The 18,569-nt window shown below is 40.3% G+C and overlaps 1 protein-coding gene across 1 annotated transcript in view; it reads right to left on the bottom strand.

Moving 5' to 3' along the window:
- The window catches only part of LOC124163027 (PDZ and LIM domain protein Zasp-like), a 97,794-nt gene that overhangs the window by 5,719 nt on the left and 73,506 nt on the right, over nucleotides 1-18,569 (bottom strand). Inside the window, exons 3-4 of the mRNA XM_046539809.1 lie at nucleotides 4,464-4,857; nucleotides 3,419-3,544 (exon numbers count right to left, since the gene is read on the bottom strand). Of these exons, the coding sequence (XP_046395765.1) occupies nucleotides 3,419-3,544; nucleotides 4,464-4,857 (520 nt within the window). The remainder of the gene's footprint in view (nucleotides 1-3,418; nucleotides 3,545-4,463; nucleotides 4,858-18,569) is intronic.

Below are 18,569 nucleotides of genomic sequence, written 5' to 3'. Positions count from 1 at the left end.
AGAGAGATCACATCATTTTTTCCCAAATCATGGTAAAAATCAGGCAATAGCGCTCGCTTTCTGTTATTATTAAATAATAAATATATGGCCACTGATGCATACATGTTTGTTTAAACACATAAATATAATGGTTTAAAAGACAGTAGTGCCTTTCATTTCTAAATGATATGAAAAAATGGTATCTATCACTAAAACCTCTCTGTAGTGAACCTCCATACATCAAATTGCCCAAATTTTGGTCCCCTCCATTACGACGTAAAGAGGTTTTACTGTATATATGTACCTGGGAATGAATCCTGCAAGATAAGGTCTGCAATTAAGAATGAGGGTCATAGAATCACTGTATTGGTTTTTTGAGTTTTGTCCTCTTTCTCTCAAGCAATGCACCTCAGATTGATTTTACGCTTAGCAATTAAAGTTAATTGGTCAATGAATAAGTTGAATAATCGTGGTTGATTTAGAATGCTTGGATACTCTTTCTCATATATTCTGTGCCAGCTGCTGGAAGGCGATGTATTCAAATTGAGGTCAATTTGTATTAGTTAAAATCATATACTGAAAAAGCTCCTTAGTTACAGCTTGAATTCCCAGTAATTAGAGCCAAGATGTTTGGCATACACTTCAATTTTTATTCCATTCAATAATGCATGTATACAAACCATGACCTATTTTTAGTTTATGCTATCTACCCGGACTGAAGATGATCTTGGCTGAGCTATCATCAAATTTTATCATTGTGTGGCTCAACTTTTGTGAGTTGAACTTGATAATTCCACATAAATATCTTATGAGTGTTGAAATGAAGTGGCGTTGGTCCCAGTGGTGCAGGGAGGGGGGGGTTTTGGGGGTTAAAACCTCCCCCAGAGCGCAGAGAAATTTTTAAGTTTAATGCATTAACCCATTTAATCCATTTACTTAATTGGATTGATATTACTAATGGAATAGTGAAAGGATGAATAAAATATCCCCCAGAAAGCCGTAAAACTCACCATTTTAAACCATTTATCTTAAAATTCGGCAAATTCATTAATCTCACACTTACCGCTTATCCTGGTGGGTATTCCATAACCCCACACACCCCGATATTAGTTGCACCTAAACCCCCCCCCCCAGCCTTAATTCCTAGCCCAATTGTGGTTGGCCCAATCATTCATCGTAGTAGAGTTGATTAGAGCTATCAGATTTCTGTTCGAATGAAAATTAAGTTTATGGCATTTTATGATTTATCAGAAAATCAATGTCTTTGCCAAGAGTTTCTCCGAATTCATATGTTGTCCCGCGGCATTATAGAATTGTTTAAAATACTGAAAAGCAATGTAATGTCTATGATGGTGGATCACCCCATTCCAAAATATTACCTGGAAGCGTGCTCATTATAGCAGTAGCGGATAAAGAAAACAATCAAGCGGGGGGTGCAAAAGATATTTTGAGCTACCCATACTTTTATCGTAATGAAAAATAATCAATAGTTACCTGCAAAGCTTAAGAAAGGTTTATTTAAACAGATAATACGCATATACAAGACGATTCCATCTTTTGATTTAAAAAAGTTACAATTGTGGTTCTGCAGTGTTAGGCAATGAAGGTCGCTCCGCAAAGGGGTGCATGCGTGCCCCCTGTGCCCCTCATATGTATCCGCCACTGCATTATAGTGATAACGTTCTGAGTCCCAGAGGCAATTAATTACCTTTGTAGAGTGTTGTGTGTCAAAGCATGGACGATTACTCCTGAGGAGCTAGGGAAAGCTTTTCCTTTTAAGTGGCATTGTGGATTGTAGATGAGTTTTCCGGACATGGCCTTAAGGCCGTTTTACACGGTACACTGAATTGCGCAGTCTGGCGTACGTGTGAAGGCGCAATCAAAATTGCGTCGTGTAAAGCGGTGAATTGCTAGAACACATGCGAGAATGCGTGGATGCGAGACGGCAAAATAGCCCCTGTTCTAATTTCGTTCATGCATTCGCGCAATTCCACGCCATTTTAGAAATTAATGCAGCTCTAACCTGCGCAATTCCGTGTACCGTGTAAAACGGCCTTTACAGTCGCTTCCATTTTGCCTCGTGACACGCGTTTTAACTGAAGGGGAAGCGCAGAATTAAATGCACTCCGCAAGGAACCCTGAATGCAAATGAATTCCTTTTCCTTTACCCAGGGCTGGATTTACCGTAAGGCAAAATAGGCTTGTGCCTAGGGGCCCTGCCTTTAGAGGCTTTGTTCAATTTAAAAAGTCGTTCGTACCACTGCTCTTCATGCGTTTTAAAATTAGTGTGTGTTATACTATTTTTTATACTATTTTTTATACTATATTTTATGCTAATGCAGTTTATTATGTATTCAGTTACAGCAGTACGTAATGTTTTTATTTTTGAAGTCTACTCTTATTTTTTGTTGTATGAATTAAGGCTAGACATTATTATTGGAAAGGGTTTTCATAAAGTGTTTTAGTTGCATAAAAGTTTAGACGGTTTTATGCAGTTTTACTCCAAGCTGTTTTTAAAAATTGAATTGTCTAAGTTTTCCCTGTGTAAAAATTCAAGCATAAACTTATGCTATCAGCCATATATCTGTTTATTCCTTTTTTCCCAACCTTACCTCATGTGAGTGGCTATGCCTTATCATAAAAATTGGGGAGGGGGGGCAAGTGAGGAGGGGTGCACAATGGAGAGGTGCCTATAGCGTAGATTTGGGTAAATCCGGCCCTGCCTTTACATGTGCTCTCCTCGTGTTTTGTCAAATTGGAATTTCAGCTGGCACTAGCAATTAAGTACTTACAATAGTTAAATGCAATGCTTATTTTTTCATAGTAAAGTTAATAAGTAAAACCAAGTGTTGCATTAGTTATCTTATGGAATTCCCTCACTGTCACTTTTCTCAGTTGCGATGAATACAAATACAAGTTTTCGTAATGCATCAATTGTGTAGTTTTCCCCCTTAAGACTACCAAATTCAAACAACATCGAAAGTGGTGATTGGTTCTATGATGCACTGACAATTATTTGGATCCCATTATAAAAGAAGCAATGCAAATTAATCTAGAAGAAAAGAACATCAATAGAGACAGAGGCTTCCAGTTCAGCGGTATGTGGAAGAGCTTAATCAATCATAAAATATAAAAACAACACCAATCAATAAGGAACCAATCAGCTCCCACTAGAATGAGTGTATAAACACCGACAAGAACTTGGCTTAACATTTTACCACTGAAGATTATGGCAGACTCAGGCTTTGAATGTTGGGACCAGTTACTCAAAGCTGCAAGTGGTGTTAAAACCCGAGAATTATTCCATTAGAGAATCATCCTATCAATCTATAAGCAAGAGTTATAAAATTGCTCAAGTGAATGCAGCCTCTATTATATATATTGGTACGATAGCATAATGATTTTTGGAGATTTCTGAACACTCAGAATCTTGGCTCACCTGTGGTTACACTGTTGACAGGCAAAGCACTCTAGGTGATAAACGTTGCTCTTGGCCCTCATGACCATCTCGAAGGCAGGAATGACCTTGTTGCAGGCCGCACAATATCCTGTTGTGCCGAACAATCTGCAATGGAAGGGCAAATCTGAAGTGAGTCTTAATCTTCGAAGGAATTAATTAATGACAGATTAAATGAGGCAGGGTCACATGTCACAGGCTTCAGTGAAAATAATTAAATTGATCGCTGAGTCACCATACCTTTCAGATGCAAGAAAATGATGTAGTCAGTGGACAAGAGGAAACAGGCAGTTTGACAGAAGCCTACTTACATATGGTAGAACCAAGGGCAAACCCAGGATCAAAACTAGGGGGGAGGGGCAAGCTTGACAGTTCAAATTATAACATTTTAGCACAAAAAAGGTTAATGAAACCAAAATTTGAAAAAACTAATGACAGAGTTTTATTAGTTTTTCAAATTATTTGCTTGAAAAAATAAAGAATGGTTTTTATTTTAATTCCATGCCTTATACCAATATCATTTTCCTTCAAAACTTTTGTTTTGAACTAAACTAATTTTTGCTTCTAGGGAGAGGGGGGCAGCTGCCCTGTGCTGCCCCCCGCTGGTTCTACGCCCTTAAATTGTAGAATTGTAGATTAAGGTAGATTTGCATCGATTATTAAATGAGCATTCTGGATAGCTCCACTTCCTTCATAGACTTCCTTCTTTGATTCTGAATAATGCCAACTATCTTTCATTTTAAATCTAAACTAGAAGCTTGAATGTGGTGGACTGACTTCATCGTAGTAAATATAACACTTCATGACTTCCACAATTTATTTAAAAACTTACGACCGGTTTCAGCTATTAAGCCACTATCAAGTAGGTACTTACATAAGTTGTTTATTTATTGCCTAACACACCTGACCGGCAATCGTGAGATCAGGGTTCGAAACCCGGCTAAGTTAAGTATTTTTTCATGGCGAACTTCATCCGTTGGTGTATTTTCTAATAAACATGTATGTAATAATCTTGGGAGTCACTCACCTCAGGTAGTCCCTTTTGCAGAGGATGAGGTTGGCCTTTGTGTAGAGCGTGGATCCGACCTCCCCGAGGCGGCAGTCGCAGCAGCCGCACTTGAGGCAGTCCTCGTGCCAGAACATCTCCAGGGCCTTGAGCAAGTACCTCTCCCGAATCGCCTTTCCGCACCCGGCGCACTCCCTCGGCCCTCCGCCTCCGGCACCCACGCTCCCCGCCGCTCCGCCCCCGCCGCCGCCCGCCGTCGTCCCCGACACCGTGCCCACGGTCGGTCTGCCTCCCATGCCTCCTCCTCCTCCTCCTCCCCCGCCACCTCCGGTCGTGTTGCCGGGGGCCGAAGCCGCGGCCGCCGCCGCCGCAGCCGCCGCTGCCGCTGCCACCGCTGCAGCAACAGTCCCCGCTTCTGGTCGGTCAGCCGAAGCAACAGGTCCGGTGGGAAGAGATGAGCAGACGTTGAAGGGGAAGAGAAAGAAAGTTGGGAGTTATTTAAGAGGTTGCCGTGATCAGGGATCCACAACCTGTGGCCCGTACTTTAAACTCTTACGTCTTACGACTACTCCAACATTTAAAAAAAAAATTCTCGAATGTGATGGAGTTGGGAAAATAAAGAAATCTGTATTTCCCGTTTGTCAACACATCTTATAAATGTGAATGCCATTCCGCGAAAAATCGACGGTCCGAAGCCTATCTTAGATAAGTATATGACGTCATGCGGTACTGCCCAGCCGGTCACCGCGTCTCCGCTACGCCTCTGTTCCTCGCTTTGGCCTCCCGTGGTCCTTTGCTCTTTACACATTAGAAGGCCTTTAACGGTCTTAATGAGAAATTTTTCTGAACGGCTTAATGAACCGGGGCTTAAATGACTTCAGCGGCCCATCGATAATAGCCAATGGCTTACGAATTTTTATTGTAAAATTAAGAGTAACTATGGACAATGAAAATAGTAATTAAGTAATAATGGCTACTTACGCGACAGCCTATCCAGAAATATGCACCGTCACTAGGCAGGGCGGACCCTACCGTATATAATTAATGGGTACAAAGTTCACGGGTGCAAAACGTAATGAATAAAGTAATTTCATGCAATAAGTCCAAATGTAACAGCTGGAGTTTGATAATTGTATTCGAAAGATATGTATAGAAGAAATGGATGGCTAGGGACTTACAATTAGTGAGCTAAGACGCTAGAGCAAGGGAGAATGGAGCTGCTTCTTTGCCTGCATTGCGGGAAATGAGCATCTAAATCTCGCCAATTTTATTTGTGCGTGATCATGTTACAGCGATTTTTCCCACTGAGGCCCATTCTTGGTTAGAACTTAATTTCTTTAATATTACGGAATGATCAACTTACCCTCTTATGAAGATGCGGAAGTCTCGATGCTTACTAATTTTTCCCAGAGGTGGACAAGCGTCGGTAAGCAGATGAGTCAAAGAGTCTTGCAGTTTTCCATGTGTGAACGTAAATATGTTCTAAAAATCGCCGTAATTTGAATCGCAAATTTTCTTTCTGCTATGACAAAATCGCCCGCATTACTGAAATTAACAATGATGTCGCCATTACAATATTCCTATTTTTGAATCCAAACTTAATGAAAATCGAACACTAACTGCGGTGTAAGGCTAATGAAAAGGCAATTTCATGTAACGGGTTTCAACGCGGAAACTTGATTTTCGAAAAAAATGATGCAAAATCGAAAAATCGTCACTCAATACCAATTGTTGGTATTTCACTGTGTGGTAATACAGAACCAAGTCTAGCGGATCCATGAGTAGAAAATTCGCTACTTCTGTGAATTTTTACGGTGAATTCCGTCCTCTCTTATTGAGTGTCCCTGTTCATGTAATGCATATTGGTTACGTCGCCATAACTTTCACATATCATAGTCGAAAAATATACAAGTCCGGTACACTATATAGGACGTAAGAAGTAGTTTTGTCTTTCATGTTTGAAGACACGTAGCCTTTTTAAGTATTATTTACTATAGAAGTATTTTCAAGTAAAATAACCCTCCATACTAATGAAATCCATCCGTATTGTTAAATTTAGGAATCCCTTAATTACTCCGGTGTTTATGCGCTCATTTCTCGGCGATGAAACTCTAAGTTCATCGTATCTATGCTGAAGACACACTTTTGAAACCGAGAATTTTAATTAATGCACTGCCATCACTCCTAGAAGGTTGGTAGTTTCATGTTGTCTTTTCCTCTGATTTTCACGTATTCCTTATAAATCGATGCACTGTAAGGGACACTCAACGCCGGCTTACAACAGCACGATGTCTCTCCCTAGTGGCGTTAAGAGTTGGAATGACGTACGAAAGAAAGGGCTTATTAGTTTAGATGCGTGTGTGGCCGGGAGGTACCATAATGGAAAAAAAACTATATCAGTCGACGAAGATAATGACGTCCTGGGAAATATCGGTGGTGTCGTATTTTTCGGTCGGGTGGCCGGAGGTCGAGGTCAAATTGACACGATGACCTTTCTCGATTCGGAGGAGGGAGGTTATTTTTTTTCGCCCGAGGTTATAATAATTAAGTGTCGAGGAATTAATTAGCTAGCGGCGGTTTGGAGGAAGTGGCCGTATCGATTTCGGAATTCCATGATGCAAGAAAAGTTAATTGGCAATTGAGTCTCGGTTTCGAATTTTTATGTTGTGTGTCCATTAATGAGCTGAGATTTACGAGTGGTGGCTCTTTTATCGGGCCATTATTCCCGGCAAAAAAAGCTCCGAACAACATCCTGCATCCAAAGTTTCAAGATTTGCTAACAAATAGCTCTTTGTTCGCCTGTTTTTTTATTTCTTTTGGAGCAAATATTGTTGGTCGGCCGCTTGTAAAGATCATTAGTAATTAAGATAATCTACGGATTTTTGCCTAGAAAGAAAGTTCTTCCATTTTAAGTTTTGATTTACGTTTTTAAAAGTTCTGCCTAATAATTTTTTTACTTTCACCATTGAATTCTGTGGCTCGTTATAAGAGAGGGGTAACAATAATATCTTGGCAACAAACACTCTTGAAGTCTCTTGTCCAATTATTTATTAGATTGCTTCAATTATAAACTTATTTTTATTAGGGATCAATGAAAAGTAAATTAGGTTCTTAATAATTTTTACTGTTACGGCCTAGGTTTTGACGCGCTTTGTCATCTTCAGTTTTCGGTCGGAACTTAATTTGTCACAGTAAACAATACAGTGTAGTAAACCAAATTTCAATTTTTTAAAACGCAAATGAAGTGATTTCTCCGGTCATGGGGTCGAATGTTGTCGCCAGTGTTTATATATTTTTTCAGTCCATAATTTATTCTACACCCACAGAGTATTTATGTCCATTTGCCCAGCACCGAAAATATCACTTTCGAACCAGGCGAAGGGCTAACCATCGTAGTTGCTGCATCTCCAACGTGAAGAAAGGCACACAGATGACCGCGGAAATAAGCCTTCGAATACAATAAAATAGGGAACACTTTGCCTTAGGAATCGGCGTTCGCTTAGAGAAAATCGGAGAAAAATGAATCCCTGGTTAACGTTAATTGGTTATTTTAAAGTCCATTGGCATGCTTGTATTATACTTGAGATTATGCTTCAGGTTTGCGCAACGTCTGGTATGGGTGTCCATTTTCAGAGTAACCCGGAAAAAAATTAATATCAAGGTATTGAAATATATGAGTTAATTTTTACTCACATATTCTGACTAAGATGGCACGTAGTTCAGTTGTAGTATATTGAGAAGTAATTTGCTGAAATTTCATTTTGAAAGATATCAGCAGCAGTATATCTCAATTATTTCCATTTTTGATACCCACAGTATCCACGTTAAATCGTAGTGAGATCAATTTTAATATCCACCGTAGCGTAGCGATCTCCTGAGTCCTGAAAATCCCGAGTATTACATAACATGTCGAATAGGGTGGAAACGCAGGAAAAATAGTTTCCATGGTAACCGCAAAGTACACATCCAAATAAATGTTTGTGCTGCCATTGGACACTGACTACCTAAGGAGTTGCATCCCCATACTTATGGACAAAAATGCTTAAAAGTGTATCGAAGCGTTAAATCGCAGAAATATCAATTTTAATATCCGCTGTAACGCTATTGCTAGCCTCGGTGGCGGCGGGGTAATGTTCTCGACTGTTTATCCAAGTTTCGCGGATTCGAGTCTTGCCTGGATGGGTTTTCTCTCATCTAGGGCATGGATGTATGTGCGTGTGCATCAGCTTAATAGGGTGGTTTCCTATTATTCCTTTATTGCCTAAATCGAAAGATTATTACTCCTGGAGTACACATTTCACGATTTTAGATTTCTAAATGACAATATCTATTTTTCGCGATTTAGTGAAAATGTTCAAGCGCGCGAAAACGCGACGGCCAAGTATGAATGCTGGGAAAAGCCCGTGTGACGTCATTCTGGTTCCGGCTGCCGCCGTGTGAGGCCACCTTGGTGCGAGGCTATGAGCGCCGCTACGATGCAGGCTGCTAGTAGGTAGCGTTTGGCTTAAATAAGGATTATTAATACCCTATCAAACGAAAGAAATTACCGATCTTAGGCAAATTTAATGGGTGATTAGTAAGACATGTTTCCCTGAGCTCTGTGCCTCATGCATGTATTTCTCAGGTAATCTCAGACGATGGAAAACTCCTATCTACTCGTACAGCATCTAGGTCCTTTGACGTCACATGGAGTGGTATCTCATGGGCGCCAATCTGGCATTTTTCAAATGAGGTTAAAATTGACCATTAAGATTCTTCTATACTGGGATTTCTAAAATCAAATAATTTGTGTATTATGAATACACTAATGGTGGGTAACGAATCGCAATCAATGCCTTTCGTTTTCTTTGATGAAGAAAACTACCCTATCGCAAGAGAGAATATCATAGGCCTATATTCGGTTGATAAATAAAGACGGCATTATTATTATCGAAGCGCTAATTCGCAGAGATCGATTTATCATCATAATATCGCATCGAACGACCGTATCATTCGTAATATCGCATCGAACAACCGTGTCATTCGTAATATCGCATCAAACGACCGTGTCATTCGTAATATCGCATCGAATGACCGTGTCATCCCACTCTTTTCCCCTCGGTTAGTCTCCCCTGCGTCCGATGCGAATACATTTTCCGATTCCTTTCCTCTTTCACACCACCCTACTCCACCTCACCCCCACTCTTTACTACCATATAGTCTTTTCCCTCGAGAGAAAACCATCTAAAACCTTTCAAGAAAAGCCGGTACGAGAGACTTACTTCTTCGCCTCCCACTCCCTCTCTCTTTCCCGGCCCTGCACCCCTACTCCATCCCCATCTCCTTCTCCCACCGTCTAGTGCTCAACTATTATCTTTTAGGGGCTTTTTAATCGAATTTCAAGGGCTGAAATAAATATTCGTCGATCATAGGAATCGATGACTCGAAAATTTCATCGATGGTATCCGAATTAATTTTTGATTCCCGTCTCCCGTAAAGTGTCTATGGAAGAATACTGTTGTAAATTGTTCGTCGTCGGGAGTCCACGACTGGATGAAAATACATGAGTCGTATATTGCTTTATATGTTGAGCTACCATCGCCAAATGCATGTGGCCAAACTACCAAAAAAATGTGATCAACCGAAAAGGCTATTTAAGATTTCAAGGTCCGCTTCCTTCATATACAACCTTTTTTTTTCTCACCTCAAACAAATTGGATGTAATATTGACTAGAAAAATGAATTACACGGATTCTGTACGAATTTTTTTTGTACCACTAACTACCGAACAAAATGTGACCAACCGAAGTTGGTATTTAACATTTCGGGGTCCGTTTCCTTTCCAAAGTGGATTGAAGGAAACAAGAGCGCGGTTTACGCTTCATACGCGCGTTTGTCTTGATAGCGAAGAACCACCTACAGCTGTCGATTGATATCCTTAACTATATTTCGTAATCTCTAACTTTTTACTAATCTGATGTTGGAGAATAAACACCTCTTTGTCGTTATTCCGAGACGGACGTCTTTAAAAGCACTGTATGGAACACTATAGAGTAAAATTTCACATGGCAATGGCTAAGTTCCAACAACACGTATCTCAAACATGACAACTTTTCGGAAGGGCAAAAAAAAAAACGATTTATATTTTGAATATTATATAATTGTAATTGAAATTAAAAACCAAAAATACATAAAACTGACAATGAAGCATAGATTTGCAAAAAAGAGTTGTTTTTTGCTTTAATATTATTTTTTATTAACAGTATTAGCAATATTAACTCAGACCGGGAAAATTTTGAGATACGTGTTGTTAGAACTTACAAGTAGCCATCGATGTGATGATTATGCAAAATTTCACAATCCAGATGTGGTGGAGTATATAGTGCCGTGATCTATTTCATTTTGATTTACTATTAGAGGTATTCTACCCATGGGCGTACCCAACGAGGGGGCAAATTCACATGTAGTGACTAACTAACTTTTCATGTCAACGCTTCAATTAATTACCACCGCCAGGAGTTGAACCTGAGCTCACTGGGTGGGAAGCCTAACATCCTAGCCACCACACCAATTCGATCCCCGTGAGCAAAATGATTAGCGGATGAATAGTTGGAGATGTGGAAATAAAAAAGCAGTTGTTCACATGGGCGTACCAAGCGAGGGGCAGGAGGGGGCAACTGCCCCCCCCCCACCCTAGAAGCAAAAATCGGAAATGTCTTTAAGTAAAATAATATTTTTTCAAGCAAATAATTTTAAAAACTAATAAAGAGCTGTTAGAGTTTCCTTAAAATGTTGATTTAATTCACCTTTTCCATGTTTAAATCTTACCTACAACTTGAACAACCATGGCTTGCCCTCCCCCCCTAGTTTTGATCCTGGGTACGCCCTTGATTCTACCGACTAAAATAGGATTGTATGGAACATTTATTTTACTAGTCGCCTCGACTCGTTTACCATTTTTAGGTCCCATTAATATTTAGACGGGCCTGCAGAATATGCAGTTGGAGAGCCGCATTCTCAACCTGGGTAAATGTAATTAATTAAATTTTATGAAAAAAGTGGCCTATTTTTAGGCCTAAAAATCCATGATACACCGCTTCCACACCTTTATATCTTCTCAAACTATTTTATTTCTCTTCCCAAGTCCCGTCTGCTTTTATCTGTCCGCCTGCGCGACGGGGCGTCCATTTCCTGAGCTTCCCTCTTCCCATTCTTTTCCTCTCTACATTTCTCCCTCTCAGTCACGAGCTCTTTGTTTCCTCTCTTGCCTTTTCATTCCTTTTCCCGCCTTTCTACCTCTTCCTTTTACCTCTCAAGACTCTCTTCTCTCGTGCGGCGCCTGGTCGCAGGATCCGTTGAAAGGAGCCGCAAACGACGAAAGTAATTAGGAATCCGTAAATACCTTCCATTTCTCTTCCATCGCCTTGTTTATTTCCCGCTCTTATTCTATTTATACCTGACTCACTGCTTGGGTGCGCCCAAAGTATTTTTCTAGTTCGCATCAACTAGCGACGACTGAACTGATGGTGATGATGTAAAATTTCACAATCCGGATGTTGTGTAGTATTTTATATCTAGGGTCCATTTTATTTTGCCATATTATTAAATATATTTTACCGGAAGAAAATTGCGCTACACAGACTACACGAGTTGAGCAAGCTATACAACCTGAGAATTTCAAAAAACAAAACAAAGACTATGGCATTTTTAGGAAGCAACCCGATAAGAACAACAATTGTTATTGAGGATCAAGTCCTGGAGCAAGTGTCGCACTTCCAGTACTTAGGATGCGACATAACATATGACGAGGAAAAAGATATTATGAATAAGGTTAACACTTTCCAGAGAATATGTGGCACTATCAGAAGAACTCTGAAGAACAAAACAAGAAAAGAAACACAAATAAAATTTTACAAAGTGATGGCAGTCCCTACTGTACTCTACGGATCAGAATGTTGGGTAACAAAAAAGAAGGAATTAAGGCAGATAGAATCGTCTGAAATGAAATTTTTAAGATCAGTTAAAGGTTGCACAATATTGGATAAAATAAGAAACACTCAAATAAGAGATGAACTGGGTGTCCAAGCGGTCACTGACAAATTAAAAGACTACAAACATAGATGGAAAGAGCATTTACTTCGAATGCCAAATGAAAGAATTCCAAAGCAAGCAATGGAATATCAACCATTTGGCAAGAGAAGTATAGGAAGACCAAGGAAAAGATGGTGATGTGGAGCCGGAACAGGCTTAGTAGCCTAATCCTGGAAGGAAGAAGAAGAAGAAGAAGAAGAAGAAGAAGAAGAAGAAGAAGAAAATTGCGCTAGCGAAGGAAGAGTTAACGGACAGGAACGAGCTTCTGAATGGATCGTTACGTAAGATTTTATACAAAACGTAAGTAAAGAGCCTGATATGGGGTGTAGCGCTTGACAGTGCAGAAACGTGGGCACTTTGGAAGTAGGACGAGAGAAGACTGGAGGAGTTCGAGATGTTGGTGCGGCGAAGAATGGAGAAGTTGAAGTGTGCGGAGAGGAGGAGGAACGACGAAGTACTGGTCTTAGTGGGTGAAGAGAGGCAGCTTTTAGATGAGATGCGGAGGAGACAGAAGGTATGGATGGAGACAGTACTTAGAAACGAGGGGATGTTGAAAGCAATATTAGAAGCTAGAATGTTAAGTAAACGAGGGCGAGGAAGGAAGAGAATAGGATTTTTAGATAGGATGAAGGGAAGTAGGCCTCATAGTGAAACGAAGAGGGAAGTATATGAAGGAAGCAGAGGCTGCCGGAATGCTTCATTAGTAGTCCAAGGAAACCTACCGTAATCGGTAAAATACTTTAAATAAAGATAAGCTTGCAGGGAACATATTTTTACTCATTACCTCGGCTGGTGGCCTATTTTTAGGCCTATTAAGTATTTTCATGGGGCTAAAGAATACGAGACGCCGCATTATTAACCTTGGTAAAAGTACGAGTTAATCATAGCTCGTAGTTAATCATCCTCGTTGGAAGATTTCTTGGTAAAACGGTAGAATCTGTGTACTGTAAGTTACCATCAATTTTTCTTTTGTTGTATGGAATTTCTAATGACCCCTTTTTTTTTCCTAGACGTATTTGAATTATGATAATCATCGGTTTGTGGATGTTAGTCTCCTCTCTCGTTGTGAACTTCACTCTTCAATGCGTAATAAGGTTTATTGCTTTCGTTCAATCCATAAATCCTGTGCTTTACCTTGCCTCCATCTGTTTTTTTCCTGTAACATGGTTTTCAGAAGTCCCTCCCCGCTTAGTACTCTCTTATTAGGCATGTGATAAGGAAATTCCTTGAAGTTAAACCAAGTTGTCCAACGTAAATTTAATTGCAGCACTCGTATGGAATCGGTTTATTTTATGTTTTGAATAATTACTGTGAAGTGTCTAGGTACATACATCCATTTTAGATATAATTGCTGCTTTTTTACAGAGTGCCGACTCGGCCGACGATATGATAGTAATTTTTTTGCATTTTGGATAAGTAGTTTAAATTTACCATGTTTAATAACGAACGAGGAATGTAGAACACTAAAGATTTTCTCAGTAATTTCTGTTATTAATCCGGTATGTACTTTTCCCATCGATTGTTCGTCAACGGCTTGAATTAAATTGCGGCTGGGGTATCGTCCGGGCATAATTTAACCTTTACGTGGTGAAAGTATCAATTGCTTTACTTGGATTTTAAGTTATTTTACGATTAAAATCAACTCTCCGAGCCGGATTCAATTAAAGAAAAGGTTAATCTTTCAGTTAATGCAGGCTATTATTTTTTCATCGTTGCATCTTCGGTCCAATGAATCGACATTCCAAGCATTCGCTGACTCCTCAACGAGTTCATATCACTTTCAGTGATCTCACTGCAGATTCCTGGGCGACGAGTAAATATTTTTACGGTCTCTCAAAAACCATTCGATCGTTGCAAACTGTTCCGGTCTTTTGAAAGTGCACTGAGGCGGCGTTTTCAAAGGTTTGGATTGCTGATTTTATCTTTTGAGTAAGCACCAGGGAGGCGTGTTGATTGGCTGGACAGTCCTACCCGCTATCATGGTTACTCGGTAACTTTAAAGAAAGTTTAAATGCCGCGGATCTGATGAGTTCTGCTGGTAAGCCATGCACATTCCTTTTTTAAAAAAGTATATTGGCATATCGTTTGCAATTGAGCTGAATCATTGTGGATTTTCTTGCCGTAAAGCTGCCGTAAGACAACATATTACCCATCGTCGTCCTAAGATCTCGAATTTAATCAAAAATATTTCCCTTTGACGTGCTTATGGTATTTTATTGATGGTGTTTTATTTGGTACTTTAAATTTATGATATCAATGGTAAATGGCTTTTGAATATCAAAGATCAATTTATTAACTGCGTCAGTCCAAATATAGTTGATGATTTAGTGGGTGATTCTGGCGATGCTGCATTCCATTTGGGCATTTTTAGTCTTCCTTCAATCGAATGAATTTGATCTTTCATAATCAAGTCCTTAAAAGGAAAACAGTAAAAACGATAATAGATGCTCCTCGATTGCTGGAGACCAGTGAAAAATTGGATATTGCCATCCGCCATCGATAAATGTCCGTGAAAAATCGATTACCATTACCCGATCAATGCGCCATACCGCTTATCCAATGTTTTCATAGCAGTTCATTGATTTTTCCGGATGTCCCACGACATATTTTGATTTAAACAATTATATTACGAACAACAATATTTATATAAATTACTATTTTTTATTTGAATCTGGATTGGAACCCGGACCCACAGGGTGGGAAGCCGACACTCAGGCTACGATACCAGCCCGATACCCGATAGGGAGTATTCTCACATCATAGAGTGTTTGCGTAAGGCTTGCGAGGGAGGAGGTTCATTTTATTTCGTACGGCTTCTTCGCTTTCAGTGGCATCCTTAATTCGTCATCTCCCGTTCCCAAGAATACCCGCTTCTCTCCTCCTCTTCCATCCTTGAGCTGCTGAACTTCAGATCTCGGAAGATCTCTCATCCCTCTTGCGCCCTCCCTTTTCATGAACCTCCTTTGAGTCCCATTTCGCCCACGGTTCCAGCAATCCTATTCATTGTCGCGCCGACGACTGCGGAGAGGACAACTTCTGGAGCCATCCATCGCCGCCTTCTGCTTTGTCGCTTACCCCTAACTCTCATATATATCGCTCATTATTGTCTCGTTCGGCTCTACCCCACGAATTCCTTTCTTCTTTTGTTTCACCCGTGATCTCTTTGGGTCCGATATCACACCTCAGGGGCGATTATTAAGAAAAAAATCTCTAAGCCTCTCCCGAAATTATGGAAATAAAAAATTGAGCGCTAGAGTCTGAATTAGTTTGATGATGATAATCGAGGGCATAGCTACGGCATGCGGTGATATGCCCCCTCATATATATGAAGACAAGAGAAGCCAATGGGTACACGCGATTTTTTTCGAAACAAAGTTAGATACAGAACATGAGAATAAAATAAAATGGTTGACTTCCACACAATTTTATTTACAAAGTACCGACCCGGTTTCGACACGTAGTGTCATTATCAAGGTCGAAACCGGGTCGGTACTTCGTAAATAAAATTGTGTGTAAGTTAACCATTCTATTTTATTCTCATGGATATAAAACATTTCCACCAGATATCGCCGGACACTGTGAATTATGTTAGATACAGAAATTTATAGAAGACGTACAAAAACTTTGTGGCTAAGGGGTACCACTGAGACTATGTTCTCTGTTACTAAATAACTATTTGATCTCATTTGTTTCCTTTGCCTAATTTCTATACCCAACTCTGTTTAGAAAAATATCATTTGCATCCATGGGCAACTTACCCCCTAGTATGTTATCATTATCCGTATGCATTTAAATAAAAATATCTCGCGGAATGCCCGCCAGGGGCGGATCAAGGATTTTTTTCTGGGGGGGGCACGAATATAGCAAAAGAGGATACTCAAGTCGGTCTCTAAATGTGTTGTCACCCACCGCGCATTTAAATAGGTTTACAAAAGTCGCCACTCGCGTCGCTGACAAACAAATTGATCCGAGTTTCTCGGGTAAATACTTAAGGTATAATTAGGGGTTTAAAACAAAATTTACATTCATGATGGCGTTATTTATCAAATTCATAACTCTGCGATGCAATACCTCGCATTCGCAAAGGCCATTCAGCATATTATAGAAAAAAAAGTGAATCGCATTGCACTCATCACCGTGCAGCGGACATTTTTGAAAGCCGATTAAAATGCGACCGAAGTGGCAACAGAAATCAGCCTTCTACTATTGGAATGGAATTGGACCTCCTCTATAGAGTACGGACTAAGGTTTCGTGGAGAGCAAACTTTGGCATTAGGCTCCGGAAAGGAGAAATCATACGTAGCCGATATCCTTTGGGAATGGCGGGGTGGATGGGTTTTATAGGTGTGCCTTCGCTTGGGTCCGTTGCGCCCGACGAACGTCGTCGTCTCCCCCGCTAAGTTCTCCCTTCTCGCTGTATCGCCGGAAAGCTTCCCTCCCTACCTTCAAATGGACCTCTCGCTGAAAGATCCCGATGGCCCAACTTCGCTTTTCCCCCATCTCCCCCCTTCCCTCATCTAATATTCTTCCAATAGGGATTTCTTTTCCGAGGAAAAGCTTTTAAAACTACTTCCACCACTTTCTCAGTCTTTTACACGTATATTCAATCCCTCTTTCTCTCTCTCTCTCTTCCTCTTGTTTTCTCTTCCATTCTCTTTCATCTGCCTTCTCCTCAGGTTGTCCGTTCCCTCATTTCTTTTTCATTTCATCTCGTTTCTTTGCTTTGCGTTTCTTCTCCGTCCGCGTAAATGCAGTTTTTATTATTCGCACGACGCGTTTCAATTATTATCGCGGCATGTCACTCGGCAGGGGTGGATTTAGGCGGGGCTACAGAGGTCTTGACTTCTCCCCCAAATTTTATCAAATTAATTAAATTTTATTAGTTTAATGGTTTTTGTGCCCTTGGCAAGGAGTAAAGAGAGTGCATGGTAATGTATGGCGTGAGAGAAGTTTGAGTTGTATTTATCGTAAATCATAGCACACACGCAGTTAAAACGTCCTTCTCTCCCGGGGGTATTCCATACCAGTGGCGGATTCAGGCGGGGGGTCACAGGGGTCATGATCCCCTCAAATTTTATCAAAAGTTTTTAATTTTTATTAATTTAATTTTTTTGTATCGTTATGAAGGAGTAAAGGGTGTGTATGTGCAAATGTATGGCTACAATTCCCAAACGTGAGGGAATTTTGAGTTGCATGTATCGCAGATCGTTGCACTCCCTACCGTAAAAACTCCCCTATCTCCCGGTGGATATTCCATTCTCCCATGCGCCCCTGGATATATTTGCATTCACCCGTACCTGATAATTAAACTCTTCGTATGCGTAGTAAAAACGGTGGAAAAGTCCTCAGATTCTTTGTTATTTCGATATCTTAAACATTGTCTCCGACTCGGAAAAGATTATCGGTCATCATCATATCAGAAATCATCGGTGATCCGTTCATCATGTATCAGATATCCGATTCAGCTATTAGCTCAATCAGATGTTGAAAAGCGAGGGACAAGGGTCACTGCGTGGAACCCATCCGTACTGCGATACCTATTGTGACGAAAGGAGCGAGTTTCCCCGACAGCTTTTCGCTCTACTTTACGTGAAAAGTGGTGGAAAAAGCGGTGCCCCTCTAATAATCCTATCAAAATAATTACGATCTATTTACTGGGACATTTTGAGAATCAACAACCTCCGTCTGTGATTCCACCTGAATGTTGGTTTGGCTGGGTGTGAGTAGGCGTGATCTACATTGGAACTTAAACATCGGAGGACGATGATTTTGCGATTATAATTACCAATATCTGGAGGTTAAATGTCACTTAATACGGCCCGTAAAAATATCGCTACATAATATTTTACGAGATAAAAAAATCGCCTCCTGGTTACATTTAGCAAAAATGCCATACCTTGAAAATGACATTAAGGCCGTTTTACACGGGGCACGGAATTGCGCAGGTTAGAGCTGCATTTATTTCTAAAATCGCGTGGAATTGCGCGAATGCATGAACGAAATTAGAACAGGGGCTATTTTGCCATCTCGCATCCACGCATTCTCGCATGTGTTCTA

The sequence above is a fragment of the Ischnura elegans genome, chromosome 7 (assembly GCF_921293095.1).
Source record: "Ischnura elegans chromosome 7, ioIscEleg1.1, whole genome shotgun sequence".
Taxonomy (NCBI): Eukaryota; Metazoa; Arthropoda; class Insecta; order Odonata; family Coenagrionidae; genus Ischnura; species Ischnura elegans.
Note: the sequence above shows the minus strand (reverse complement) of the source record. Positions and strands in the feature narration are given on the sequence as shown.